The 27,394-nt window shown below is 43.0% G+C and overlaps 1 protein-coding gene and 1 long non-coding RNA gene across 10 annotated transcripts in view; one reads left to right on the top strand and one right to left on the bottom strand.

The window, feature by feature from the left end:
* Plxna2 (plexin A2) overlaps positions 1-27,394 on the bottom strand; it is a 205,182-nt gene that overhangs the window by 81,965 nt on the left and 95,823 nt on the right. For both annotated transcript variants that reach the window (XM_063272193.1, NM_001105988.2), the window contains exon 4: positions 22,775-22,909. In XM_063272193.1, the coding sequence (XP_063128263.1) occupies positions 22,775-22,909 (135 nt within the window). The remainder of the gene's footprint in view (positions 1-22,774; positions 22,910-27,394) is intronic.
* Positions 1-27,394, top strand: part of LOC134481549 (uncharacterized) — a 65,387-nt gene that overhangs the window by 2,288 nt on the left and 35,705 nt on the right. For 2 of the 8 annotated variants that reach the window (XR_010057162.1, XR_010057169.1), the window contains 2 exons: positions 3,061-3,209; positions 27,324-27,394. This is a non-coding gene — a long non-coding RNA (uncharacterized LOC134481549). Of the gene's footprint in view, positions 1-100; positions 1,168-3,060 lie in introns of those variants that run through there. The other 6 variants (XR_010057168.1, XR_010057165.1, XR_010057166.1 and 3 more) reach the window with 4 other exon arrangements.

Below are 27,394 nucleotides of genomic sequence, written 5' to 3'. Positions count from 1 at the left end.
CTGTTGGGACAGAGGGGATAGGGGTCTGGTAGGTGGGGGTGGGGCCCAAGTAACAACAGGCGTTTGTAAAGTCATAATTCTCCTCAACATCATGGAAAGCTCCACACAGGCCACCACAGTAGGATAGGCTGATCTGACACTTACTAACTTGTCTAAGAAGGGTGCCTGAAGGTGATACTAAAGGAACCTTTAGAAAATCAGGGCAGAGGGAAGTGTTGTTAGCAGGAAAACTATCTCCATTGGTGGGACCAACAGTTATAGATGCTGTGGGTATCCCCAAGGTCATCAAGTTTCCAGCCATAAAAGAATCAGACGCTGGCCAGCTGGAGATCATGGAGCTATTTGTGACAGTCTCAGCTGTGATACCTCCCTGATCTCTCCCTGACTTTTTCTCTAGAAGGGTCAGGACCAGCAGCTCAGAAGTAGGAGTAAGGCATGAGAAAGAGTTGTGATAGGAAGGCAAGGAACATGCATCAGGCCCAGGCTCAAAGTGCTATGAATAGGGACAAATTTAAGCTTCCATCAATGGAGTTTAATCCTGGTCAGGAACTCCTATCTTAACCCTAAATAGACATTGTGTTTGAGATCAGACCTAGGGTTTACGGTATCTTATTATCCCAGGATGAGCTTCTGACTGTTTAGTCCTATTGGAGATTTGTATGACTCTTCCAGCATATGCCCTCTGAAGGGACAGTAGGAGTAAAATGAAGTTACATTTAGATGCATCTCCCAGCATTCTTGGTGGTAAGATAATAATGCTAAATGACTGCTACTAACTCATATCTCAAGATGTAGCACGGCATATAGCAGTGCACAGTATCAGACTTGTATCAGAGGTCAGATGGACATAGCTGCTACTTCTGAGTGTTGCTGGATAACTTCATAATCAGATGATTTTATGTTGAAGAAAGTTCTAGGTGTCAACTGTCATTTGGTTTTGAAACCCAGACCTTCTTAGACCTCAGAGTCTTCTGAGGAGTTAATGGCCTAGTCTTTATCCGCTAAAGTGACTCTGGATCTTTCAGAACTAATCCTGAGTGACCTCTTAGCTCTTGTGACTGCTGGCCTTTAGTAGGACACATATTCTTGTCAATATGAAAGCAAGGCTGAGGTAAGCTGGTGGAGGTCAGGAGTCTTTCTGGATGCTGCTGGTGTTCACTCAGCCAGGTAAGGCGTGTGATAACAGCTTCGAGTTTTACAAGTATCTCTCGGTGGTGGGGACTATTTAAAAATCTTTATATCCCTCACTGATTTTCTTACTTTTGTCAATGGCTGCTCAGCTGTAATTTATGTTTCCAAGCCTCTTGGGTTGACAAGGAGTAAAGGAAGCTTAGGAGAGATGGAAGGGAGACAAAAGAGCCCTATTCTTTTTTTTTTTAAACAAGCACTTAGGAAATTAATTAGAGAAAATAATCACCAAATCACCTGAGTACTTTACTGGTGTGTGCCGGGTCTAGTTGGGAAAAAAAGCAGAATTTTAAATAATTTTGGAGTCATAACTGATGTAATTAGGAGCTCAGTGAACACTTAGCATTGAGCTGTGCTTATTAAAATTACTGTTTTAATCAGAACATTGCCAGAGAATCATTAATAATACAATGGCTTGATTCCCTGGAACTCTAATTAGACCTGGACTTTTAACCACCGGAGTGTAATCGGGTTTGGTCTGGCCATGCACCACGGGTGATGCATTATGAGAGGCTAGAGCATCGGTACTGCTATGTAGTGACTGCTGGGTGCTCAATTTTGGAGCAGGAGAAGGAGCTGGGAAGGCTAAAAGGTCATGATGATGATTGACATCTTTAATGTCAGACAGAGACCCCATCCCTTGCTGGGACAAATTGAACACAGTTCTCTAAGGGGAGCAAGAGCTAGATCAGAACTAAATGAGAAGACTATATTTCTGGTGCTGCCTTCTCATATACTACCTCTCCTAGTTCAACACAGCTTCAGAGAAGACTGTAGTAAATCTATTGTTCACTAAGCAACACTGAGGTTAATCTGTCAAAGACTGGCTATTTCTTATTTCTATTGTCTAACACTTTGCCTTACCTGGCTCAGTTTCTCTAGAACTTCCTTAAATTTTAGAGACATTTCCCCCACAATGAAGTAGAGAGCTAGAGGGAGCTCTGTGAGTGTACCCATGTGTTGCTAGATACCTGGTGGGATTGGCATTTGGAGAGAGAGGTCTCTGGTTAGTTTAGTTATATGGCTCTGAACACATAGCCTGGCCATCTGTGCTTTCAGCTGTCATGCCACTCAGAGTATTACTGGAACTGATAGGATCCCCATTGGACAGGTCCTCTGAAGATGTTAGAGAGGTGACTGTAAGCAAAGGAAACAGAAGTGTGCTCTCTTTTCTGGAGCATGCTAACAAATTGGAAGGACATAAAAAGACTGGACCACTTAGAAGGCAGATGTAACAAGGTGAAAATTAAACCAGAGTTAAAGAAGGTGATGAACTGAATGGAGATCAGAGAGGGTGTGGCAGTGGTCAGAGTAGGATGGTGGTATTCATTAAAGTGGTAGTAACCAGAGAAGGGTGGAGGTGGTAAGTGTGGAGTGATATTGATCAGTTTGGGGTACTAGTCAGAGAGGTGATGGCATGGCAAAGTATTAAGAAAGGAAAATGGCACTTTCTGAGGCAGGGTAGGGGATCCAGTCTTCATCTGTAGAGGCTTGGAGTAGATAGATAGTATTCTTTATATCTTTCACTAAGTACTTCCCTGGCTTCTAGTGGGGGAGGGGGTCTGAGACACTGTGATTTAGCTTACTGAGCACCACCGAACTAAAAGGACACTTTTGCATGGCTAGATAAAGGTGACTTCCAAGAACATTAAATGCTACAATACGTGAGGGGCTGCTTTTAGCCACCATTTCCCACTTAGCCAAAACTTTTGTATAGTGCACCACCTGAACCATCATATCTTGCAACTCCATTCCTAAAGCCTCTAAAGAAGCAGAAGACAGAAACATGGTTGTTTGGTATTTCAGAGATTCTATCTCATTGATCCAGAGGGAATACTTTTAATGCTAAATATTGCTTTTTAAAATTTCTAGAAGAGAGCTGGATGTGCAGAGAGTCAGGAGTGAACTGTGGATTTGGAAGCAAGAAGCATCCATGGAATAAGCTGGTCTTAATAAGGAGTTCGACATGGAGTTTTCTGAACATGGAAACACTAAAGGCCGCAGTGAGCATGAGATATGAGGTATGTTCTGGGGAGAGGAGGATGCAAAAAGGATGCCCCTCATTTAGACTTCTTTTCTTGTTGGTTCCTTAGCAGTGGATAGTTCTAATAATAATCAAAAAAAATGAATAATCCCAGGATTGTTCAAAGAAGAGGAGTCAAGAAGGGGAGTATTCCAAAAGCCTGCATGCTGGGATGAAAGTGTCTAACCCTGCAGAGGTGACCAGGAGCTCTGGATCCTCTATGAGTACGGCTGAAATCCAGTGGGTCCCTTAGCACTGAGTTGCCCATTTTCCTCTCAACAGCAACCCTCCATGAGCCAATGGGGTATCAATACATAGTGAGAACTTCTGACATACTCATGGGTATACCCCACATATTCCAGCTGGTATACAAACATATATCCCTACCACATATTCATGATATACATCCATATACTCTCCTGGCACACATCCACACTGGCTTACCGCACCCACATTCATGTCACACACGCTCAGCACCTACTGGTGTGGTGACTAATTGTTCCACCCTGTCATGAAGGCACACAACTTGAGAAGAAAAGAGCCATCAGGAGCTGTCTCCTTCAGCTTGTCCTGAAGAACTGACCAATTGCACTGACCAAGATTAAACAGAAGAGTTTAAAATGATAAACAGACTTTTAAAGCAGGCTTAGAGTCTTAATGAAAACCACAATGAGTAGAAGAACCACAGGATATATTCCATAAACTCCCATTAATATCAGACTAAAAGATCATTTCCTAGGTACTGCAATTTGGAACCCTGTCAAATTACTTGAGAATAAATAATGCAACCTAGCCCAATGCTTCTGGTCAACAGAACTTCAGAGGATGTGCACTGAGGTTCAGCAAGCAGGTTTGACTTATTCTTGCCCTGAAGAAGTGGGTCATGTGAGTTTGCTCATTAAGTCTCCGTGTATTCTAAATTCTGTATATCTGTTCAGCAGACTATTCCCCTAAGAGGTTGTTGTGAGGATTGCATCAAGTTTTAGATAGCTATGATAATAACACTAATGACATTGTTATGGGTCCTTTAAATTTTATCATCTTCTCTCTCCTCCTCAGCTTTCTGGGATCATAGCAAGCCCCTGGCTTGTACAAATGGGGGTGTGATTGGCTGGAAACAAGGAAGAAAGGAGATGGGACAGAGAAGGAATAGGAGAGCAAGGAGAGAGAAAGAAAATCAGGACAGCAGATCCCACAGAGGTCTCACACAACAGCCCAACCACAGTGTAGATGTATCCTCTAGGCAAAAGGTACTAGAAGGAGAGGCTACTGAGTAGCCAGATAGTCACAGTACAGCGTCCTTAGAACTTCTAAGGATTTTTATTGATATAAAATTCACATATCCCCAAATTTATCCACTTGAGAGAATATGATCCAAAAGTGCTGAGTACATTCATGGTATTGTGAATAAAATAAAGCCACATTTAATTTTAGAATACTTCCCCAAAAGATAGCTCATGTCCATGAATAATCACTTCAATTTCCTATGTCTCTAGCTTCTCCACTCCAGGAAACCCACTGGTTGATTTTCTGTCTGTTTATTCTATGCACTTCCTATTTGTTGAACCATACTACATGTGACTGCTTCTTTGACTTAGCACAATATTTTGGATGAAACTAGAATTTCATCCACATTCTAGTAAATATTAGTGACTTCTTACTTAACTCAAAGCTAAGAAACTACAGGAAAAGAGGCCAACACACACATATGAGTAAGTTTCATTATGCAAGAGACCGGACTGTTCACCCTAGAAACCTCATTGTATCAAGGTTAGTCATTAAATGGACAACTTAGGGATTCTGGAGCTGGGGTCTACCATTTTTACCACAGGGGAAACCAAACCACTGTGAAATGATTTTGTGTTGAGTGTGGAATGTTTATAGCCTATGCATACTTTTCACAAAGAAAGAGCACTGTGAGCTGTAATGTGAGACTGCATGGTGTGGCTTATGATTTAGGTTTAATGTTGAGAGACAAATAAAATTCTCTTGGTATTCTGTCCATATGTCTCTCTCTTAGCTCTTAAAACTGACAATTCCCAGCTCAAATTTTACAGCATAAAGGCTGATTCTCCTCTAATGGTTATCTGTCATTGCTTATGTTTAAAGTAATTTCACGTGCTAAATCTGTAGTTTCAGAATGTAAGGGGCAAAAACCAATAGCCCTTGACCAGGGTTAGAAGGAGGCCTTAGAAACTGGTTGGAAAGGACCAGGAGGATCATAGTTGTTCAATAAAAGTGGTGGTATGAACTTATCCCTTAGAAGCTCTCCTGAGAATAACAGGAATGGGATATCTATTCCATCTAGTTGACAAAGATGTAAGACAGGAAACATTTATAGATTGTATGCATTCTTATTTCTCCATGATGAAGTCTACCAGCACTTCCCCATGACCACTAGATGTTAGTCTAGGGCCACAGGTAAAAAGAAACAGAAAAACATGAAAAACAGAACCAGGGGATTCTACTGACTAATATATATGTCTTAGGCAAACCCAGCTAAAGAGAGTTGAGAATATGCTTCCTGTACGTGTGAGGCCATTTTTCTTTCCTTAACTTTCAATATTGATTTAGTTTGCATTATGGGGAGAGGAGTGGCTAATGGCTAGGCCAAGAGAGTGGCACTAGTCATAGTGGCTTGGAGGCTGTGGCAAGATGACAGTAGAGAACGAGGAAGAACTCAGGGTATGGCCTGTGAGCACATAGTTTGATGAATGCTAGTCACTTCTTATCTGGAGTGTCCAATGGCTAGTACCTTCAGTCATCTTAATGGATTCCATGGAGAGTTTCACAACAAAATTAATTTTTAGAAGCAAATTCCTTTCAAAACGTTAAATAACCAACTATATCAAATGCCCTTTGGGATAGGGTCTTATTTTATGAAATAAAACAATACAATATCACTGATCTAAAAAGGTCAGGCATGATTAACAATGCCCCAGGCATCTCATTACATCCAGTGTGTCATTATGCTGCCATCTCAGAGAAATACCCTCAACCTCCCCCTTCACTGCTAGACTACAGCAACATAGGTCTACTTCCACTGACTAATGGAAGCCCCTGTCTAGTCTCCAGGCTGCTCAGAAGGCTGCTATAAATGCCTAGGGGCTCTGTTATACACCCTAGCTAGAAGAGGCATCAGTCAGATTTCTGTTGCTACAGAGTTGCTCCTTCTTTGGAAATTTAGCTCTAGGTGTGTCTTTGGCAAACAAGTAGGTAATCCCATAAGGAAAATTGGATTCTGGAGAAAGTGGGGGTCCCTACAGTTTCTCCATTAATCTAGACATGCTCCAATTTGCACTGGGAGCATAAATTTACGTGTTGAATTCCAGAAGTCCCAAGTTGTACAATATTAGATAAAATAAAATTAATTTCTGTAATCCCCTGTGATCATATTAAAACCCAATATTCTCAGTTTGGCACATGGAATAGGTTTTCCCACCTGCCTTCTTATTGAAATTGTTTTCTCAAATCCTACTTGAGTCTGGCTATACAGTTGGCAATGTAAGAGGTTGGGGCCCCTGGCCTGTCCAGTCCCCTAGTCATTTAGATATTAAATGGGAAGAATAGAAGTGTAATCAATGTTAGAGAGAAGACCAGAAGACTGTGGTTATCTCAAGGAGTGGACTGGAATAGTTTTGAGTTCTGCCTTCTGCCCAGAAGGCAGAAGACAGGGAAGAGGCAGCAGGTATGTATCCTTCCCATAAGATTAAAGTTTCTGTATAATTTTTAGTCTACTTTCTATTGTTCCTCTTCTGGTGAGGTTGGTAGACAGAACTCAATGAACTCAGATGGTCAGCCACTGTGACAGCAAAAGACATAGAGACTTGAGGCAAGGCACACAAGGATGAGTGACTTCTGGGTAAGATGAGTGGAGACCTGGCTACAGCAAAGAAAAGGAGGTAGTTCAGCCTGATGTCTTGCGGAATCTTTCAGGTCTCAGAAACAAGTTTCACCTCACTAAGGTGAAGACTTTTTTTTTTTTTTGAGTCCTTCATGAACTTAGGTGTCCCCTGTGGTTATATACGTGGCATCAGATATAGGATATGCGGAGTTTATGTACTTTGGTGATGTCAGACAGACTTCTGTATATAGTCACTTGGAAATAGTGCCCTGTTGTTTAGGGTATTCTGCCAGGGCTTGTCCATGACAGTGGGACACATTTCATAAGAGCTACCTTTCCTCCCATTTGCTGTCTGATAGGTACCGTGCCCAGGATACTCTTTATACCACCCTGTTAGTCCTCAGTCCACTTCTCAATTGCTTCTATCAGCAATTTCCTTGAGAGACCCTTGGGCCTGGGGATGGCAGAGCCAGAAATCACATAGACCTAATACAAGACTGACTTCTTCTTCGGCTGTCTTCCTCATCTTCCAGTCTCAAGAATGAATTCTGAGAATGAAGCTCATGAGAAGAGAGATGGGCACACCACATCCCGGGCCCAGGGACAGCTGACCTTTCCAATTCAGCACCTTTATAAATCTTCCCTAATGAAGTTGTGTGTGGGGGGGATTAATGAGTAAATGAAGATTAAATCACTCCCTGCAGAAAACTGATGCTGACAGCCGTGTCCAAAAAGGAAGCTTAAAAATCCTGAAGCTGACTAGCACAAAGGGGTTTAAACTCTCTTTTCCAGATGGGAAGACAAAAGTCTTGCCAACACAGGTGATAGAGGCCAAGAGAAGACCAAGGCCTGCTGAGTAACGGACTTTCTAGGAAAACATTCTTGAAGCTGATTTGGAATACAATTTTGTAACACACATATGCATACACACTGTACACACACACACACACACACACACACACACACACACACACACACACACACACACATTAATTCCTGCAGCCAGATCTATCTAGTTCATTCTTGGCTTCTTGAGGACCTGTATGTCATGTTTTCTTCTTAGTACATTTGTTATTTCATGTCCTTGACACTACTGATCATCACCATCTTCTCCTGGCTGCTCCCTAGCTGCACATCTAAGTCTGAGTGACTTGGAGAAAGTAAGGCTGCCTCAGGAAGGAAAGAGGCAAAAAAGCAGAAACAGTAGCTGGTCACATCAGGTCAACTAGGTGTAGAACTAATGTGACAATAGATGTGGAAGGAACACAAATGAATGGAGTGGGTATCCTTAAATCCTAATAGAGAAATTTCAGGGTGCAGGTTGGCAGTAAGTAGAACAAGGCTGCTCAGCGCTTGAGAAATGCTGGAGCACATGTCTTGCTGCTTTTGCCTCACTTTGCATGCTAGGTGAAATGGTCTGTTGGACAGGATCAGGCTTTCCTGTACTTGTTCTACACTCACTGGGTTTAGGAGTCTGGTCATGATGTTGAGAGGACACAGAACAGCTCACCCACTCTGCAGCCTGGTAAGGAATAGGATTCAGGGAGAGAGCACCAAGCTCCTGAGGGATGGAAAGATGAGGGTGGGCTGGGCACTCGTGGAGAGACCCAGATGTAAGAAATCCATATTGAGCAGTAACTCAAAGGTCAGGCTGATTTTTCTTGGCACCCTAGGAGATGAAACAGGAATGTTTTGCTGATGGCAGGCTCTGACAACTGGCAAATGAGCTTCTGTGGTTATCTGTTTTTCTTCCTCAGTCTTGTCGCCTAAGACAGTCTGGAAAAAGATGCAACTGGCAGATGACTTCAGGATAAAAACAGTACAACTTGTTGGGAGCTCGGTGGCAGAGGAGAGGAAGCTAAGAAGTGAACCAGGGAGACAGGCATGGCTAACCTACATGCATTCTATAGGCTGAGTTCCTGCTGTCTCAAAAATTCCATATGGATCAGCCATTTATTTTATTTCTCCATCAATCAAAATAGTGACGATTATTGTTGACCCCACTTTACGGAAGAGAAAACTGATGCTTAGAGAGGCCAGGCCAAGCTTTGGGGAAAAGCAGAACTGCAAAGCCCAGATCTGCATAAAGGGATGACTTGTCTACAAGGACCTCTTTGCCAACCTAGGAAGCCTTCTTACATAACAGCTTTCTTTCTTTGTCCCTTTGGCTCCTAGCCTATACTAAATATTTATTAAGCACCCAATAATTATGAAACTTTGTCATCTCCTAGGGAAAGAGAAGCAGCCCAGCCAGACAAAGTCTCACTGACTATTAACATCACTGAAAGAAGGGACTAAAAGCCAAAGGGAAAACATCTTTATCTTTGTCCCATTAACTGGCATTGCCAGATGACACCTTTGTCATACAGTAAGGGACAAGGATGTCTTAGGAGGTAGTGGACCAGCACTGGTATCTTTCTCTTGATGATGTCACTAAGACCCAAGGCCTGTCTAGGAGTTTGAAGGTGGAGGGAATGGGGGACTTGTACCAGGGATAACCCTAGTGATGATCTTTGTTCTCGGTACATGGTTGTTTTCTCCTACATTCTAAGTTGCTACAGCTGGGAAGCTTGAAGCCTGTTATTTCTGGATTGGGTCTCTTTTCTCTTGGGAATGGTGCTCATTAGAAGGCTGCACACTTATGTGCCATGGTGTTTCTGGGGGATTGATGCTTCCTAACCTTTCCTCAGTGTAAACAATCTCAAGTCTGTGGAAATACTATTCAAATATTTCAAATATTCTGATTTTGCATTCTTTGAAAAGTTTTTTTTAACTTAACTCCCCTGGGTAAACTCTCCCCTTTTATAGGTCAAGTAGAGAATCCCCCCACCCCCTATCCAGGAAGCCTTCTCTGATTCAAGTCTGGGAGCATCCAGAGCTGTTGCGTTTCCAGCCCTGTACACACTTCACTGTCAGCTCTGCTCACTTGTCCCTCTTGTGTGTATGTGACTGTATGAAGACAAGCCTAGTGTTACAAGCATTTGAGCCCCGAGTGGCTGCTGGATGAGCCTCTTGGTAACTGAGTGGCTGAGACACTGGCCTCATCTCTGCCCATGGCTCCTTTTAATCTTCCTTCTACTGTGTCTACCTATTCTAGGCTTCTCAACTTTATACATTGCCTGCAGGGTGGAAGCTGAACCTGATCTGTTTCCTAAGCTGCCTCCAGCTGATGGCAGCTGGTGCTCTTCCTGGTGGCAATTTTAAATCCCAACCTGTTTGCAGAGAGGAGTGGGGAGTGGGATAACAGGTATGGAAAAGGAAGGTTACCTCACTCATAGTGGCAAATGCTCAGGGAATTGAACCATGAACCATCAAGTAGACACCAGGTTCCTAAACTGGGCCTAGAGAAAGAGCAAAGGGCCTGCTAGAAAAATGCAGTAAAGTTTGGATCTCAAAAAGTGAGACCCAAGCCTTGAAAGAGAAGTGTCGACCCCCAACTTCTCTCCTGCAATGGCATAGAAAAAAAAAAAGCTTCACGATTGATACTGCTCCTTGGCTATGGAGGGATAGGTTACTGCCCTCACACTAGTACTCACACCCAGGTCAGCTTCCAAGCACAGTGTACCCAGTGCCCTTTGAAAGAATTCATTTCACAAAGGGGAAACTAAGGTTGCAATTAGCCTTGACTCAGTCTCCCAGATGATTCATAAGGCAGATGCATCATCTTCTGCCATCCTTTACCTACCTTCCCCTGAAATCCTTAACATACCTGAGTTTGACCCTAAACATTTGCATGTAGACAGCCCTAGAGAGAATCATTGCTGGGCATGAGTGTGTAAGCAGACTCGCAGGCAGTGAAGACAAGCTCATATCTTTATGTGAACCTGCACAGCTGGCCACTTCTGGATGAGAGGGTGAGAGCTTCCCACCTCTGAAGGGCCTGCATTAATGTTCTAGGGGGGGAATTTCTGAGCCTATGTCATTTTGAGTGAGAAGCTTATGGGGTGAATTGTCCTGTTCCCATCTCTGGTCTACACAATCCTCTTATGTTCAGCTTGCACACCTACTCTGGAGGAGGCCCAGGACTTCAGACACTACCTCTTCTCTCTTCTCCTCCTCTTCCCTTGCTCATGATGAGTGTGCTTCTCAACACCTCTGAACCATATCTTCTCATCACTGTATCACTGTCCCAGTCATTGGCAGATAGAAATAAGGGTTGTGTTTTTTTTTCTTTTTCTTTTTTTTTTTTTGACAGTTCCTCTGATGTTGCTCTCTTTTGTGTTGATCAAAACAAAACAAATCAGACTTTCAGTGCCTGACAGAAGCCTAATTGGAAATCCAAAGTGTCACTAAATGTTATGGTATAAATCAAATACATTCAATTACCAAAACTGAATACTGAGAGCACTAGTGTCAGTGTCAGAAAGGGCTGTGAGGAGGAGGCTGAGTCCTGGAGTGTCATTCCATCTCTGCCCCGCCATTATCTCTAAGGCCTTCCTGAGCCTTAGGGCTCCAGCTGGAACCAGCAGTTGAGTTAATCCTGGCATACCTCACTCACTCTTGGGTAGTACTGGAGAGGCTGGGTGAGACTTAGCTGCAACACTTCTTGTATTCTGTACCTGCCTCCTTTCAAGGGTTTCCTCTGTTGAGGACAGGGTAAACACATGCACAAGGTGTCATGAGATCACTCTGGGATCTCTGGATGGCATTGGTGGTAGTGGGAAGAGCAGGGAGGCAAAGACTTTGCCATTGCCCAAACTTGCACCTCACTCATAGCTCTACCCCTAAGAACCCTACAAATACCTTGTTTAGGTCACTAAGCCTCGAGGGGCCTTAGATTCCTTTTTGGTCTAAAATGGGTAATTGTCTTTTGGTTTGACTTAAGGAGGAGAGAGCATTCTTGTCAGGATTCTGATCTACTATACAATACACAGGACAGTGGCACCAACCCCTTGGGCAGAATTTTCTTTGTCTGTCTGTCTGTCTGTCTGTCTATCCTTCCCTCCCTCCCTCCCTCCCTCCCTCCCTCCCTCCCTCCCTTCCTTCCTTCCTTCCTTCCTTTCTTTCTTTTTTTCTTTCTGTCCTTCCTTCCTTCCTTTCTTTTTCTATCTTTTGACGAGGAACATTTCTTCTATTGTCCCTTAAATGAGTGTGGGTTCTGAAACAGCACTGGCATTCTTTAATTGGGTTTTTAAACAGAGTACCTCGGGAGGGCCAGGCTAGGAGGGCCAGGCTAGGAGGGCCTGGGTTTCCTGGAGCCTGGAGCCCTTGATAGAGAAATTGCAGGATGGGAGCAGGCACAGCAGGGGGCACTGTTTTCAGAGCTAGAAATGGAGCTGTGACTGAGGAGGCCTGGTGCAGAGGCTCAATCCTGCTGTTTGCCAGCTTTGCTGCTGTGGGCAAATTAGCAAGCCAGACTTAATTTCAGTTTTCTTATCTACAGAAAAGGATGGGAAGATAATACTCATTAGCTGAGGTCATGTTTGTAAACTAAAAGAAGAAAAACATTGGAGTGAATATTAGATTTCAACACATCTTAAATAAGGCAAAGCTGAGAGGCCAGGCAACCAGTAGAGTTTATACTATAGGTGTGGTTATAAGTTGAGTCTTGCTCTGTAAGACCTGGCCTGGTGATAGACATGGGACACAACCATAAAACCATAATTACAATGCTAACATGTATTAAGCAGGCATGGCCTGCCAGATACTTCTCTGAGTGCTTTTAAGGCATAAATTCATTGAATTAATTCACTGAACACTTAAGCACAGACCACAAGTATGCCCATTTACAGATGAGGTTACTGAAGCAGAGAGGTGAAGCAGCTTGCCCAAGGCCTCATTTCAGTTAGTCCTGGAGCTGAACTTAATGGTAACTGCTCATAGTAGGTGACTGTCAGCCTTTTTAAAGGTTCACTCTTTGTTTTCAAAGCCACTTTGGAGATCTAGGCCCCCTTTTCTCTGAAACAAAAGGCTTCTCTAGATAATCTCTGAGGCTGACTAGCTCTGGATCCCTGCATCAAGGCAAAGAGGAGATCCTTTTTGGAGACTTTAAACCTGAAGGGATTCATGAGAGCACTTCCTGGAGGGTTCAAGTTGCCTCAGTCACTGAGCACTCTACCCATATTCTTTCTCTGACCTATATTCTACTCTTTACTGGCAAAATTTGATGGCCCTCCCCAAGCACGACTCCTGTTTTTTATCTCTACCCAAATCCCACACTTAATAGTGCTGTTGTAGTGAAAAGAGCAGGAAGAAATCATAAGGAGACTATCTCCAGGGCAGACCTATTTATAAGATATTTGCCGGACCATTCCTTAGAAAGACAGCCTTGTCCAAATCTGCATATGCAAATGACTTACCAGTGGACAAAGCTATGCATTATACATGGTAGACACTTAATGGTCTGCTGAATGAAAGAGGCTATATATGCAAATGATATGCAAATCTCTCCCAGTTTAATTTGACTCTTGGGAACATCTTCAGTGACTCTCTGGGGCCTAGGTTGTTTTAAATTTTTTAAATTAAAACTTTGTACACACAACCACTGCTTCCTTTTGGCTGTGCTGAGTGCAGCCACAGTCGAATGCTGGGCTGAGCCATATTAGCCAGCATTAGCCCTGGTTCTCCTGATGACACAGTTATAGTCAGGGCAAGGGAGTCTCTCTCTGAGCATCTGGAATTCAGATCCAGTAATTTCCCTCACCCTATCCTTGGAGCATCACTATGGGCAGTCAGGGTGTCAGTCACCAGCAGTTGCTAGAAAGAGAAATCAAACGCCCTGCCGAAGTTCAGAGGAGACTCCCCAGACCCCTGCTCATTTGGAGCAATGAGGGTTTTTGGCACTAGTCTATCCAGACTGAACATTTCGTTTAATCACTTCTTTCCAAACCAAAGGATTTTAAAATAAGATGCTGGAATTCTCTCTAATTCTCTCTAAAATACAGCAATCCAAGTGTCTGATTAATAGCGAAGGTTAGCAGTTCTTTTCCCTCAGGTGAAAACATTTATTTTTAAAAATGCTCCAAGAGAATATTAATGGCCAGCAATGATCTGGGTCAGTCTCTGGGCTCCTTGATGCTGGCGATGAGGGAACTTAAAACCTGAGGGGCGGGCGCGGGGTGGGGGAGGGGCAGGCCAGGGCTGGCTCCTTGCACTGTGCTCCTGGAGGCAGGATTCTGCCCTTTCTTTGGGAAAGACACTGATCTGAGTGAGACTCAGCTCCTGGCTCCTGGGGCCACATGGGGTTCCATGTCCTTAACCAGAAACACATGTGCACCAGAGGCTTGGATTGAAAGTGACACATTCTGACCCTGGGTGCAGCAGCAACTCTCTTATCCTCACTTTCCTAATCCTCAAACTCCATAATTCATCAAGTCCCTGAGGCTCAACTCTCTGCCCACCTCCAACTCCGCCTTCATGTTTCCCCTGAGCCAAGGCCAGAAAAGTGTGTGTGAGGGGGAGTGGGGAGGTGGGGACGCCTGTGACAGATTCCATTTGCTTTGTAAAAACATACTTAGCTATGTTCTGTCCACACTGGGGACATCTTCTCCCCTGGACTAAACAAATACCCACAATCAAAATTTAACAGCCTGAGGTGTCAGAATGTAAGGGCCAAGGAATCTGGAAGTTGTAGTTCTTCACACTTTTTGTTTTCCCTACAAGGTTCTTGGCTACAGGTAGTAGACTTATTATTCCAGGCATGAACGTAGCCCTTTTAGAAATGGTTCTATTTTTGGTCCTAGATCCTACTTAGTAATTATTCAAAGGGACTCCTCCAAACTAGTGAACACAAAATTTGTTCTCTTGTAAAGCTGGCTGGGTATTGCAACTTCATCAGGCAGGAGACTGGCCTGACCTCCAGGTTCTTCCCAAACAGGGAAAATGTGTGTGTGTGTGTGTGTGTGTGTGTGTGTGTGTGTGTGTGTGTGTGTGTGAGAGAGAGAGAGAGAGAGAGAGAGAGAGAGAGACAGACAGACAGACAGACAGACAGACACAGACACAGACACAGACACAGAGAGGGGAGTTAGTTCTGTGCTCATGGGGAACTACTGGGGGAGGGGGCTTCATAATCTATATGTCTGAGAACTTCAGGCTGAAGTTCATATTGTCCTGCCACTTGTAAACTTCCTAAGAAAAAGTGCTAAATGTGTTAGCATCCTGCAACTATGTAGAGTGAGGAATATATCTCTCTGTGTCATGAGGGAGAGCTATATCTGAGAGCTAGGATAGTTGTCACAGGCAGGTTCATGCTTTGTCAGGGAATGTCCCTACACCGTGCCTTCTCCTGACAGAGTCCATTTCCCAGTGTTCCTTTTAGGGCTAACAACATTTGTGTGGTCCTTCTTGGGGGACTAAACAACTTCAGCTAATAAGCAACCTGATGGAGAATCACTGGTGTGTCCTCATGCACTTATGTTGACTCTGGATCTAAGTGTTCCATGTCCGCAATGCTGGAAATGCCCATTGAATATTTTTCATCCTGGATTACAATGGGGGCATTTCTGAGGCTCTGGCAAGCTCTGGTGTTCTGTGGGCTATGGCCCTGGAAGACAGGGAACCAAGCAGTTGATTGTTCCCTAGCCTTGTTTCTTAAATTCTGTCTATGGACACACATAAGTTCATGGGGGTGATGGCCACTAGAGTGAAGAGGCAGGTAAAAGGCATGAGGAGGTTTCCAAAGTTAATCTAATTTCTGTCTCATTTGTGGGGGACTCTTATTCTCAGAGTCCAGAGATGACATGCTTAACATGTTAGAGACTAGGTCAGAGACTGTGCCTGGATTGCTAGGTTGTAAAAACGCCCAAAGCACATAGATTGATGCCAGTCTGGTCAGAAGTCCAGAGAGTCTTAGCCCCTTGTTTAAGTCTCATATATGTGTGTGGTGGTGGTAGAGGTCTATGCATGTGAGTACAGTGCCCATGGAGGCCAGAAAAAATAGTGTCAGATCATGAACACCTGAAGTTATAAGTGGTTGTGAGCTGACTGGCAGTCGTGTTAGGAATGGAACTCAGATTCTCTGCAAGAGCACTACACACTTCTTGCTGAGATAACTCTCCAGACCTCCCACCATCATTCATGTAACCCTATCTGTTTGTGTCATTTCCCTGAGGCTGTGAAAAATAGTTGTGTTATGCTCAAAAAGCTTGAGGCAGTTTGTACCATATTGAACAGAACACTGGTATGTATACATAAGGGCACTTGGACTAGGTCTGAGTGTTCACAGGAAGGTTTTTCCTGTTTTTGTTACTGAGCTTGTGGTTTGGTTACATACCTGAAGAGGCCCCTAGAGGGTCCCTTCCAAACCAGATATCCATACATGTGGCCTAAGGCGTGGGGATAGCCTAACTTAGAATATCCTCCTTCATCTCCACAGATGCCTGCATTCTGGACTCTTGGCCTCACATAAGGGCTAGGAGCTGCCTGCCTCTCTGTGTCCTGAGAGAGTGGGACTGTTTAATCTACTGGGCATATTGCAGGATTTTTTAAAAAAAATAAATACCAGATTATGAGCACACAGCTCAGTTTGGCCAGGCTAGTATTCTGACTGGTCCTTTGGGATAGCAGGTTGTAATATCAAGGACAGGTTGCAAGCCATTCTTGGGAGCAGGGAATTCCTTGGGCATAAGTTGTAACAGACGCTTCTGGTTTTTCTCTGATGTACCAGTAAGTTTTATTAACAACATCATTGATAATGAAGCCCAGACTGTGTGCTAGACACACACTAGGCACTTTATGTCTGTTCTCTTATCCTGAGAACCGAGCTTTATTAGATATATTGCACAGGTGAAGCAACTGAGGCTTAGAAGAAAATTACATGAAGTTACATAATAAGCGGCTATGCAATGGTGGGGTCAATCACACATACCAGATCTTAAACCCCAGTTGATTCATCCTCTCCCAATCTTCAAATGGAGAGTAGAATCCCAGGCCCCCACCCACTCCAGCCCTCTGTTCTTCCCAAGGCTCTCTCCAGCCTGCATGGAGCCATTCTGCACAGTAACTCCCCTTTTCCATTTCACCCTTCGCTGGATCATTTTATGCCTCTATTCCCTCTGCTAATTCAATCTAATTAAAGTATAAAATAAAATAATTGCTTCCATTCCTACACTCTCTTCCCATCTACCCTGAGGACAGAGTGGTATTCCCTTTCTGGGAGTGGCCAGCCTGACAAGCTGGGCTGGAATCAAGGCTATGTCTCTTCTTTTCATCTTCTTACTTGCTGTTTTACTTGGCTCCCGGCCTAACTTTCCCAGCGCTCACAGACTGACTTCCATTAGACACTGAAGTCTGGGTGCAAGTTGTATTCATGCTCATGACATCTGCTGACTTACTGCTGAATTACTTACTGAAGTTGGGGTAGCTTTCGAGGGAAGAGCCAGCCTTCTCTTGATGGAGAACCTGGGCAATTAACAGCAGGCCTGGAATTCTCTTTCCAAGTTCTTCCCCCTGGGACTGGCCAAGCCACAGATCCATTAAGAGTACATTAACATTGACTTGTTAGGCAGTGGCACTAATGACCCAACACTTCTTACTAGTACTATTTCTTAATTACATTTAGTTAATTGACACAGAGAGAGAGAGAGAGAGAGAGAGAGAGAGAGAGAGAGAGAGAGAGAGAGATATTTGAGTGCTAGAGTGGATGGTTCTAGCTTTGTGTAAAGATAAATCTCTCTGGGCAGAATTGGAAATCTTATTCTACTCTCACATGGTCCCAAAGATATAAGAGGTACCTTATCTCTGGGAAAGGGTAGGAGAACAGAAGCATAGAGGGAAGACATAAAAAAATAACACTGCCCATAGTGTGTTATAAAGTGAAATTACAGAAAGGACCCTTCCCATCGTGTCCTATGAAGTTTGGACATGGCTTGAGTATGCCTCACAAGCCTCACAAGTTAGAAAATACTATAGAGCCTTTGACATACTGGTATGTAATTAGATTACTGAAGGTGCTGTCCTTGGGAGGATATTGGTTAGTTCTTACAAAAGGGCTGTTAAGAAAGAGCAAGCCTAGCTCCTCCCCACACCTCTGTGACTTCTGGTCTTATCATGTGATCTCTCCTCCTGAAGCATATTCATGCCATTGACAATACCTATGATGTTGTGACACAGGTAAGCCCCACTAGGGATTGGACCATACTGTTTTGACATTGGTCCACAAACCTCTTCAAGTTATAAGTTACCTAGTCTCAGACTGTTTGCTCCAGCAACAGAAAAAAGATATACTGCCTTGGTTCATGAACATACTCAACGATTGACAAATTCCTTCTGTGCGTACAGTGATCACGACTCAGAAGCTAATTATAGGAGCACTTGGGTGCATCTATCTTTCCTTTAGAAAGATCTTACATTCTAATGTCAAGCCTACCTATGCTGCTATTGAGTACAGTATTTGTAGGAGAACATGAAAACTGATTTATGTGTCAAATGTGTTCCAAAAACTGAAAAAGTAAAATTCAAATTATAATGAAGTTATGCAGAAAAATAATTTAGAAAATTATTGGTGTATGTTTCAATAAATACTTTCAGTATCAGAAGAAACACTTGATGACAAATAACCTAATTATGGTCATTACATCTATCAGAACAGTGGTTCTCAACCCTCCTAACACTGCCACCCTTTAATATAGTCCTTTGTGTTGTGGTGACCCCCCAACCATAAAATCATTTTCATTGCTACTTTACAACTATAATTTTTCTATTGTTAGGAATGTAAATATCTGTGTTTTTTAATGGTCTTATGTGATTCCCTGAGGAAGGATTGTTTGAACCTCAAAAGTGTCACAACCAATAAATTGAGAATTATTGTATTAAAATAAATAACTGGAGAAACCATACAGAGTTAAGTGAAAGGAGAAATAACTGATCAAAATTCACCAAATAATTGACAAAAATATCATTTTTTTCATTCATGATATAGACACTTTAAAAACCAAACAGAAAACACCAAAGATCAATTCTTGGCTTTTTGGCAAAGATCAAGTGTAGAAAACACCAAAGAAAAATTACCAGAATCCCAGGATTATTCTTAAGGACTTGACAGTACAAGAAATGTGCAAGATATATAGGCAAAGAATAATACTGAAAAATATAGGAAAGTGCAGATTAAAGAATCAACAAAAATGATTTCATACTATTGGTATAGCAATAATAAAAATACATTTATTACCAATATTATTTTTTAAGAGTCCCATCCTAGGACTTTGCTAAGTCTTGCTAAGATGTGGGAGGTGCTAGAATTAGACTACCGTCTCTGTCTTGGAAGCTTGCCTTTCCAAGTCCTTGAGGATTTAAGGAACCAGGCCCCTAGGAAGCTGTTGCTACAGTCAGGACTAGAAGTTCCACTATCTGGCTCACGCACCACTATCTTTATCCTAATCACATACCTCTACATATCCAGTAAGGGGAATATTGTGAGTGAGGGCTGGAAAAGGCTGTACAGAGTCCTCATGGTAAGTATGTGGCCATTGATGCTAAACAAGAAGAAATTCTTCATTTGTTATCTCAACTGATCTCAAACTTTCCTTGAGTGAGATACATAGAGATTAAGTGGCTTGTCCAAGTCAACTCAGCTATAAAATTATGAGATGGGACTTAGGACATAGAGTATCAGAAATATCTCATTATCTGATTCATATCATTTAATTAATAAAGGAGTAAGCTAAGGCTATGGGATCATGGGAACAATAATGGCAAACATTGGGAGAAAAAACAGGCTGCCTGATTTTGCTCTTATTGACCGTACTCCTGGCACACAGTAAAATGTGTCCTTTATGAGACCATGCTAAGTGTCAATACTCTGCTCCATGGCCCCAGACAGATGGGCCTCATGAGCTGCTTTTGGCCCTCAGCCCTAGATTACCCCAGCTGAAGTCACCTGGCTACCTCTTCTACATGATTTACAGCTTCTTAGGTGACAGGTTTCAGAGCTCCACCACAAATCTCCCTTAGACTCAAGCTTCTGATTGCCTCACTCCATTTGGTATGGGGAACTCCTACTAATATCTCACGTGACCAGAGACAGTCCCGTAACATTAAACCCAAAGGATTTCAATTTCAGCTTCCTAGGGCTGGCTGCTGCTCAATATATCTGGTTCTGACTATAACGAGAGCAGGGGATCAAACACAAAAGACAGGAGGAAGGAAGGGATATTTATAAACAAGATACTTGGGCACTTTATGTGGCTAGGGCTGATGCTTTCAGATACGGACCAAACGCTCCTTGTTTACCCTGAAGCCTACTCAACAGCCTCATTTCTGACCCAGCCTCTCTTCTCAGCTACTCATGTAGTGCTAGGAATGGGACCTAGGGCTTGAACATGCCAGGCAAGCTCTCTGACAATGAACTACATCCTCTTCTGCCTACATTTTGAATGCATTTTCAAAAAGCATCTTGTCTGAGAAAAGGATGTGCTACTTTTTGCCTTGCCACCTTTCCAGTCTTCGTTAGTTCTCATTGGTCACTGTTATGTACCTTTTTTTTTTAATACCTTAATAAGCTCAGGGAACCCAAGAGAAAGTTCCTGCCTGCAGTGATCTTATTGGCATACAGAATATCTGAAAATATAACCAAAACATAGACTGTTCATCCTGTGTGGCTGCCTTTCCACCTGGCTCCATGGTTGTCACTTCTCTATCCCTCTCATCCTCCTGCCTGTGGGTAGTTCTCTAGAAGTATCTGGGTGTTGGCCAATGTCACAAGGTGTTAAATTTTGTGCAGGAGGATTTCGTGATTTATAACTACTCTTAAAATGTAGTGATTGGATTTGTGGTGTAAGCATCTACCTTTTTTATTTAAAAATGACTCTTTGGGGGTTGGGAGAATGGCTCACTCAGTAAGTCCTTGCCAGGTAAACATGAGACTGAGCCCCACAGTATGGTGTGACTTGGAGGTAGACTTACTACTCCTGGACCCACAGAATTGGCTGTTCATGGGAGTCAAAGAGGTGTAGATATGAGGACCTAAGCTAGATCTCCAAAATCCAAATGAACAAAAGACAGACAGACAGATAGACAGGCAGACAGACAGACACACACACACACACACACACACTCCTAGTAGTGGGGATAAGAGATCAGCTAAACCCTAGGGCTTACTTTCCAGCCAGCCTAGTGTGTTTGTTAAGTTTTAGGATAGTGAGAGACATTGTCTTAAGAAACAAAGTGGATGGCTCCTTCGGATTGACATCTGAGGTTGGTCTCTAGCCTCCACACACATAACATACTCATATACAAATGCAACCTCAACAAATACAAATAAGTTTCTGCCTTGAAAACAAAAAAGGATAGGAGGAAAATACAAAGCATCCATAGAATCTATCCAAAGGTACAGATCTCTGGGGATGCTTCCCTCATTAGACTGTAATCAAATTAAGGGTAGCAACCAAGTCTCATATGTTCTGATATTTTCCCTGTACTTTGTCCTCAGTAATTATGTGTCTAGTAATATTTTTCCAAGACCCACTGGCTATCTTATTGGGCTAGTAGGCCAATGCTTGTTTTTAGGATTGCCTTACCCACTCTGGGTTGGCAAAGCTTCCCTCAGTTCCACTAAGTTCTCCACTGGATCTGTTTATGCCTCAACTGCAGGGGCCACATGAATAAAGACAGAAAAGACAGGTGGGCTCAAGAGGATCTCGATGTAATTTGCATGCAATTAGCATATGATTTGTGTCATCTATTCTCAAGAAGTAATTTTCAAGTTAGAGCTGCATCACTGCTTTCTTTAATGCCACCATGCACCCATCCCCCTTTCCTCATTCCTGTTCATCTGTTATCTGTCATCCGCTGATTCAGATTCCTTACCTTAGAAGAGAGCACACAGAACTCTGGGAAGGGTGAAGCTGACCAAGGACAGAGAGTCTTTGAGGAACATTTATGGAAAGATGAAAGACACAGACACTGGGAGATGCCTAACAAACAGGTAGGTCTTCCAGCTCAGCTGCCTTCCTTCCCAGTCTCAGTCAGCATCATCAGCCCTGAGATAGCCTCAGAATCTTTGTCTTTCTTTTTGTCCTCCTCAGGGAAAGGATAATACCATGGCTGCTGCAGATGTATGGTTACCTCCTGATCAAAAGGATACAATAGCTAGCCATGGCTAAGAAGCTTGCTTGGTTTCCTTCCTCTAAGGGTCTGGTTAACTCCATCGACCCTGTTTACTTCTCTCCCCATCATTCCCTATGTTCACACACATGTAGATAAAATATGAGCTGAAGAATAACTCTTCCCTGGGTCTAGGAAGATGAGGCTTGCTCAACTGCTGTTAAGCAGAAGACTGAGGCTTCTCCTGTGGGATTTCCAACTTTTGCAAGTAGTTTCAGCTTTCCAGAACTGCCTAGCTCCATCCTGCCTCCAATCTTAAACTCAGGACAAGATCTGATCTCCTTCCAGGGCCCCATCTCAGTCCTGTCTCCTAGGAGCCAGCCCAGCCTGGAAGCCTAGATTATTTACACCTCTTTGGCTCTCATGAACAGCCAACTCTGTGGGTCCAGGAGCAGTAAATCTACCTCCTAATCACACCATACTGCGGGGCTCAATCTAGCTCTTTCTTGCAGGGCTTTTCATCACTCATCCAGACAGGGGCTGTGGCCTAGAGAGAAGCCTCCGGGAAGAGGCTGGCCCTGCAGCTTCCCTCTGCAAATGCCACAGGGCTCTGCCTTCCTCAGAACCCCAGCACAGTGAACTCAGTCTCTGTTTTAGGGTAGATCAACTTCGAACCAAAGGTGACAGGTTATCAGAGGTTTCCTAGAGTTAAGAAAGAAGAGACGTATGCCAGCACTTACCTGTCTCTCAGACATGACATATAGGTACAGCTGATTGATGGAGAAGGCCATGTCCCGGAGGATGGGGCTCCCATCTTTGAACACAGAGACCATCTCATATTGGACCCCACCATGGGGGGGACCATCAGCTCGAATCTGCAAAGAAACCAAATTGACCTTAGTACTTATACCCAGCCTTCCCATGGACTCCCTGCTTCTACTTAGAGGTGTGGTTTATAAAAGACAGTCACTACTCCATTAGGTCATTGCTCTGGAAAGAAGTACTATGTATATTAAACTCTCCAACCCATTCATACCCATGCAGGGTCTAAGATCTGTTTTCTCTTTCTTTCCTTATACTCTGTTTCTCCCTCTCCTCCTCTCTCTCCCCTTCCCCATCTCCTTTTTCTTCTTTTTCTTTCTCACTTATTTGGAGCCAGAGCTTCACTATGTAACCAAGTCTGTCCTCTAACCCATGATTCTCTACCTTCAACTTTTCCAATTCTGGGATTACAGACATGCACCATGCATCATGATGTCCACCTTTGGTCTGGGATTCCTAATAGTGTTTTAGTTGTGGTTGAATGCACATGAACAATTCTGTCTGTCCTTATGCAGTTGTTTTTGTGTGCATTTACATACGTTTATAGACTGTGTGATGTATCTATGCAAATGAGTGTATATATGCATACTTACTCTAGATTAGAGAGTCAGTTTTCTATACACAGTACCCTGTGTTAGGCTGAAATGAGTGAACAATTATGCAGATTATTAAAAGTCTTGTCATCATTGGAAAACTGAAGATTTCAGGTCTCAGAAATCTTTCTGCCCCTAAATGCCATCTGGCACTATTTTCAAGTTACCTAGGGAGATGAAGTATGCTCCTCTTTCTTTTGCCCCATCCAAGGTCAGTAAAAAAAAGGACCTGAATGTCATTTTCCTAAGACTCCTCTACCCAGGGTACATATTCATGCTTATCTTGAGAGTTTAAAAAAGGAATGTGAAAGTCAGAGCTGGACTCATGTATCAGGATCTTTAAAGGTGTGGCCTAGGCATTGTCACCTGGTTTACAAACTCCCTAACCAAAGGCACAGCCAAATTTGAGAAGCAGCAAGATAACATAATGCTCTTAATCCTGCCACTCTCAGAACTGCTTTGAGGGGATGGGAGGTTTGTGGCTGAGCGAGACCATAGCCTCTGTTTTGGTGGGAGATTCCCATGTCTAAGATTCCCAGTGATGCTGAGGCTGTTGGCACAGGGGATAGAGAAGGACTAATATGGTTGAGTCCTACATGTCCTCAAGGAAAGAATTTCATGTAGGGAGCTGTTGGCAAGGAGCCCTTGGTATGAATGGGCTTCATGAGCCGTTCCATTCCAGACCAGCCTTCACCCATAATCCCATCTCCTACTCCAGCTTCTCTATTACATCCTACCTATGTATTTTGTGACTCATGTTTTGCTTGCTCTAGGAAGCCCCTGACCCCTCATAATTAATTACCTATGCTGGTGCCATTTATTTCTATTAGACACGTATCCTAGGATTATAATCAATTGATTTGCTCATTGTACATGTATTAGTTAACATGTATTAACTTACTATGTGAATTGTTCTCTAATTGCTTCCAATATGTGTAGAGTCATTAACACCATGAAGGTGGATATGTGTTTTCTATTTTCCATGTAACTCTCTGAGGACCTGTCTAGGGCTGGGACACAGACTGTTACAGACACAGGGAATGTTTGAGGTGGGATGGGCATTTATTTTTATAGGATTGAGGAAAGAACTGAATCAATCATGATGTTACAGGGCTGAAGCATCTACTTTCTACCCCAGAGATTTAAGTAAAAGGACAAAGTAATCACTATTGTCTACCTGATAAAAACCCTCAATAATTACAAGGAACTCCTATGCCATTGAAATAGGTTTGTTTCCCCTCTTTGGATCAACAAGCTTATATTTCTAAAAACCTTCACCAAAAATATAGCAGCTTTTAGTCAAAGAAGTTGTTGGGCCAGGGAAAAGACATGCTGACTTCCTGTTGGCCTGGTTCAATCTTGTCTCCATGACATAGAGTACTCTGACTTTGGCTCTTGTCTGAGTCAGCACAGTGCCATATCCAATGGGAATTTTCCCTACTGTCATACCAATTCTTCTCTGAAAGAGAGCTTTCTCCTCAAAGCTCTAGTTCCATTCAGGAGCTGCAGAAGCAGTCCCTTTCCCCAGGCCAGGCCTGGGATACCCTGTCTCAGGAAGTTGATTTGCCCTTTCTCAGCAGGAGCAGCCACCTTGCCCACTTACCTGGGATTGACTAGGGGCCTCAGAGCAATGTTTGGACACAAAGTCAGAAAGAAGAATAAGTATAACAGGTCAGACCTTCCCTCTGTGGTTCCAGAGACCAGGTAGTACTGTGCAAAGCTGGAGTTGCCAAAGAACAGGGTGTATCAGACATGATGCTATACTCCATGATGTCTCATCCCTTACTTTTCCACCATAACAGAGACATAGTAGGTGCTTTAATTCCCTGTCTGCCACCACAACCATTTAATGAACCAGAAACAACAGAATCAAGTTTGTGTAACTCTTAAATATCAAAGTGAAAACCAAACTAGAACAGAAGATTTCTGGGCAATCACCTGAACTAAGCTAACATTCAGTCCAAATCCTAGAAAGTAAAGTATTAGTCAAGAAACCAGAACATCCTTAAATACCCCTCTAATTTCTGTTATCTGCCACAAACTTCGTAACCTAAGATACTCAAAGAATGTCAGAGAAATTGGAGATGGACCAGGGGGCCAGAGACCAGAAGGAAGGAAAGGGGTAAGGTTGTTGGAGGTAGGTAAGTCATCAGTAGAGGCCTTTCTCCTGGAGGTGGCACACTAAGTGGGCAGATGGGTCTGGGTCATGGGTAACTCCCTTATGACTTTTGCGAAGGTGTGGTATACTTTTAGGGGGGAGTTACCTCTCTGAAACCCAGTGAAAGTGTTCTATCAGCAATGAGAAGGAGCAAACTGCCCAGTTAGCATCTGGCCCAGATAATCATATTCTTAACTATCTCCAGTTGGTTCAAGCCTCTGAGCCCTCCCCATCAGCTGAGGGATGCATACATTTAACACAGAGACTGCTTTGCAGCAAGCAGGGAAGCTCTGACCTACAGAGTTGTCCTCCATCACTACCAGAAACAAGATGAATAGTGGAAGGCAACTCCTGGGGTATATACCTGGACAAAAGTGGGATTTAATATTTATTTATATATATTTTATGTATATGGATTTTTCCTCCATGTATGTCTGTGCATCCAAATCTTTGAGTGCCCAAAGAGGCAAGAAGGAGTGTCAGATTCTGATGAGCAGGAGTAATAGATAGTTATAACCTACCATTTGAGTTCTGGGAAATGACCCTCCATCCTCTACAAGAGCAGACAGTGCTCTTAACTGCTGAGCCATCTCTCTAGTCTCAAAAGTGGGATTTTAAATTAAGAAATTTGCCTTATTCTGTGGTGTCTCACAAAGAGGCAGATTTCTTTAATATTGTATTCCCTGGGCCAGGTTTGAATGACCAGAAAGATACAAATAAGTTGAAATAGATTACTTATAGAATCCAATCAGGGTAGACCATATAAGTTCTTGGTATCCCACCAGTGAAGAAGCTGAGATGAGGCAGAGGAGGGAGGTAACAAAGAAAGGCACACTGAGCCTCCCAAGCAGGCTTTCTGGCTCTACAACTTCTCCCTTCTGGAAGATCTTGATCTCAATGTCCATGTGGATATTATCAGACTGTGTTAGTTGCTCAATGCTCAGAAAGCACATAATTTAAGACTCAGTTTACCATAGTAAGAGACAAAATATGCCTAAATTCATGCAAGGGAACACAGGAGCTTCAGTAAACAACTCTTGCTGTAGTGATACCTAACTTTAGAAACCTAGCAACCTCAAGACACTAGAGTTTCCTTTTAGGTTCTCAATGTAGGACACCCAGTTTGCTTTACATTTAGATGTAATCCTACCTGAAGGGACACTATGATTGGTGTATTTCAGATTGGTGTTATTGATCTGATATGTTAATACCTACCATATGTGTAGCTCTTAAAATATGCTGGTTACTGCTCAAAACATAACAAAATGAACTAATTTATCCTTTCAGGTTCCTCTGTTGCTAATCCTAGTATAATTCCTATTTTATAGATGATAAATCTGAGGCTAGGAGAATTGTGTGACCATATGATCATACAGGTATTTGGAGTCACAGAGCTGAAATACAATCATAGGCCAGGGGGTGATTTTCACATGAAAGGGTCAAAAAGACAAGTGTAGCTGAGCAGAGTTAGAGGGAAGGCCTGGAGTCCAAGTGTCCCAGGTCTTCTCTCATTCACGGCAAGACTGTTATCTGTTGTCTAAGGGGCAAAATAATTCAGAACATACTTGGGGACTAATATTTAGTTTAACAGAGCTGGTTCTGGGGCAGGAATGAGATAGATACAGCCCCAGGGGAGATTCAGTGTTCATTCTTGGAGGGCAAGAGGCAGGGGAGAAAAAGATATTAACATTATTGTTTCTTTTGTCTAAATCACAGCTGTGTCTGGACAGAAATGAAGGACAATTCTTCTCTGGACATCCCAGTCCCAACCAGCTCAGCACACACAG

The sequence above is a fragment of the Rattus norvegicus genome, chromosome 13 (assembly GCF_036323735.1).
Source record: "Rattus norvegicus strain BN/NHsdMcwi chromosome 13, GRCr8, whole genome shotgun sequence".
Lineage (NCBI taxonomy): Eukaryota > Metazoa > Chordata > Mammalia > Rodentia > Muridae > Rattus > Rattus norvegicus.
The sequence above is the reverse complement of the archived record's forward strand: the minus strand, read 5'-3'. Positions and strand labels throughout refer to the sequence as shown.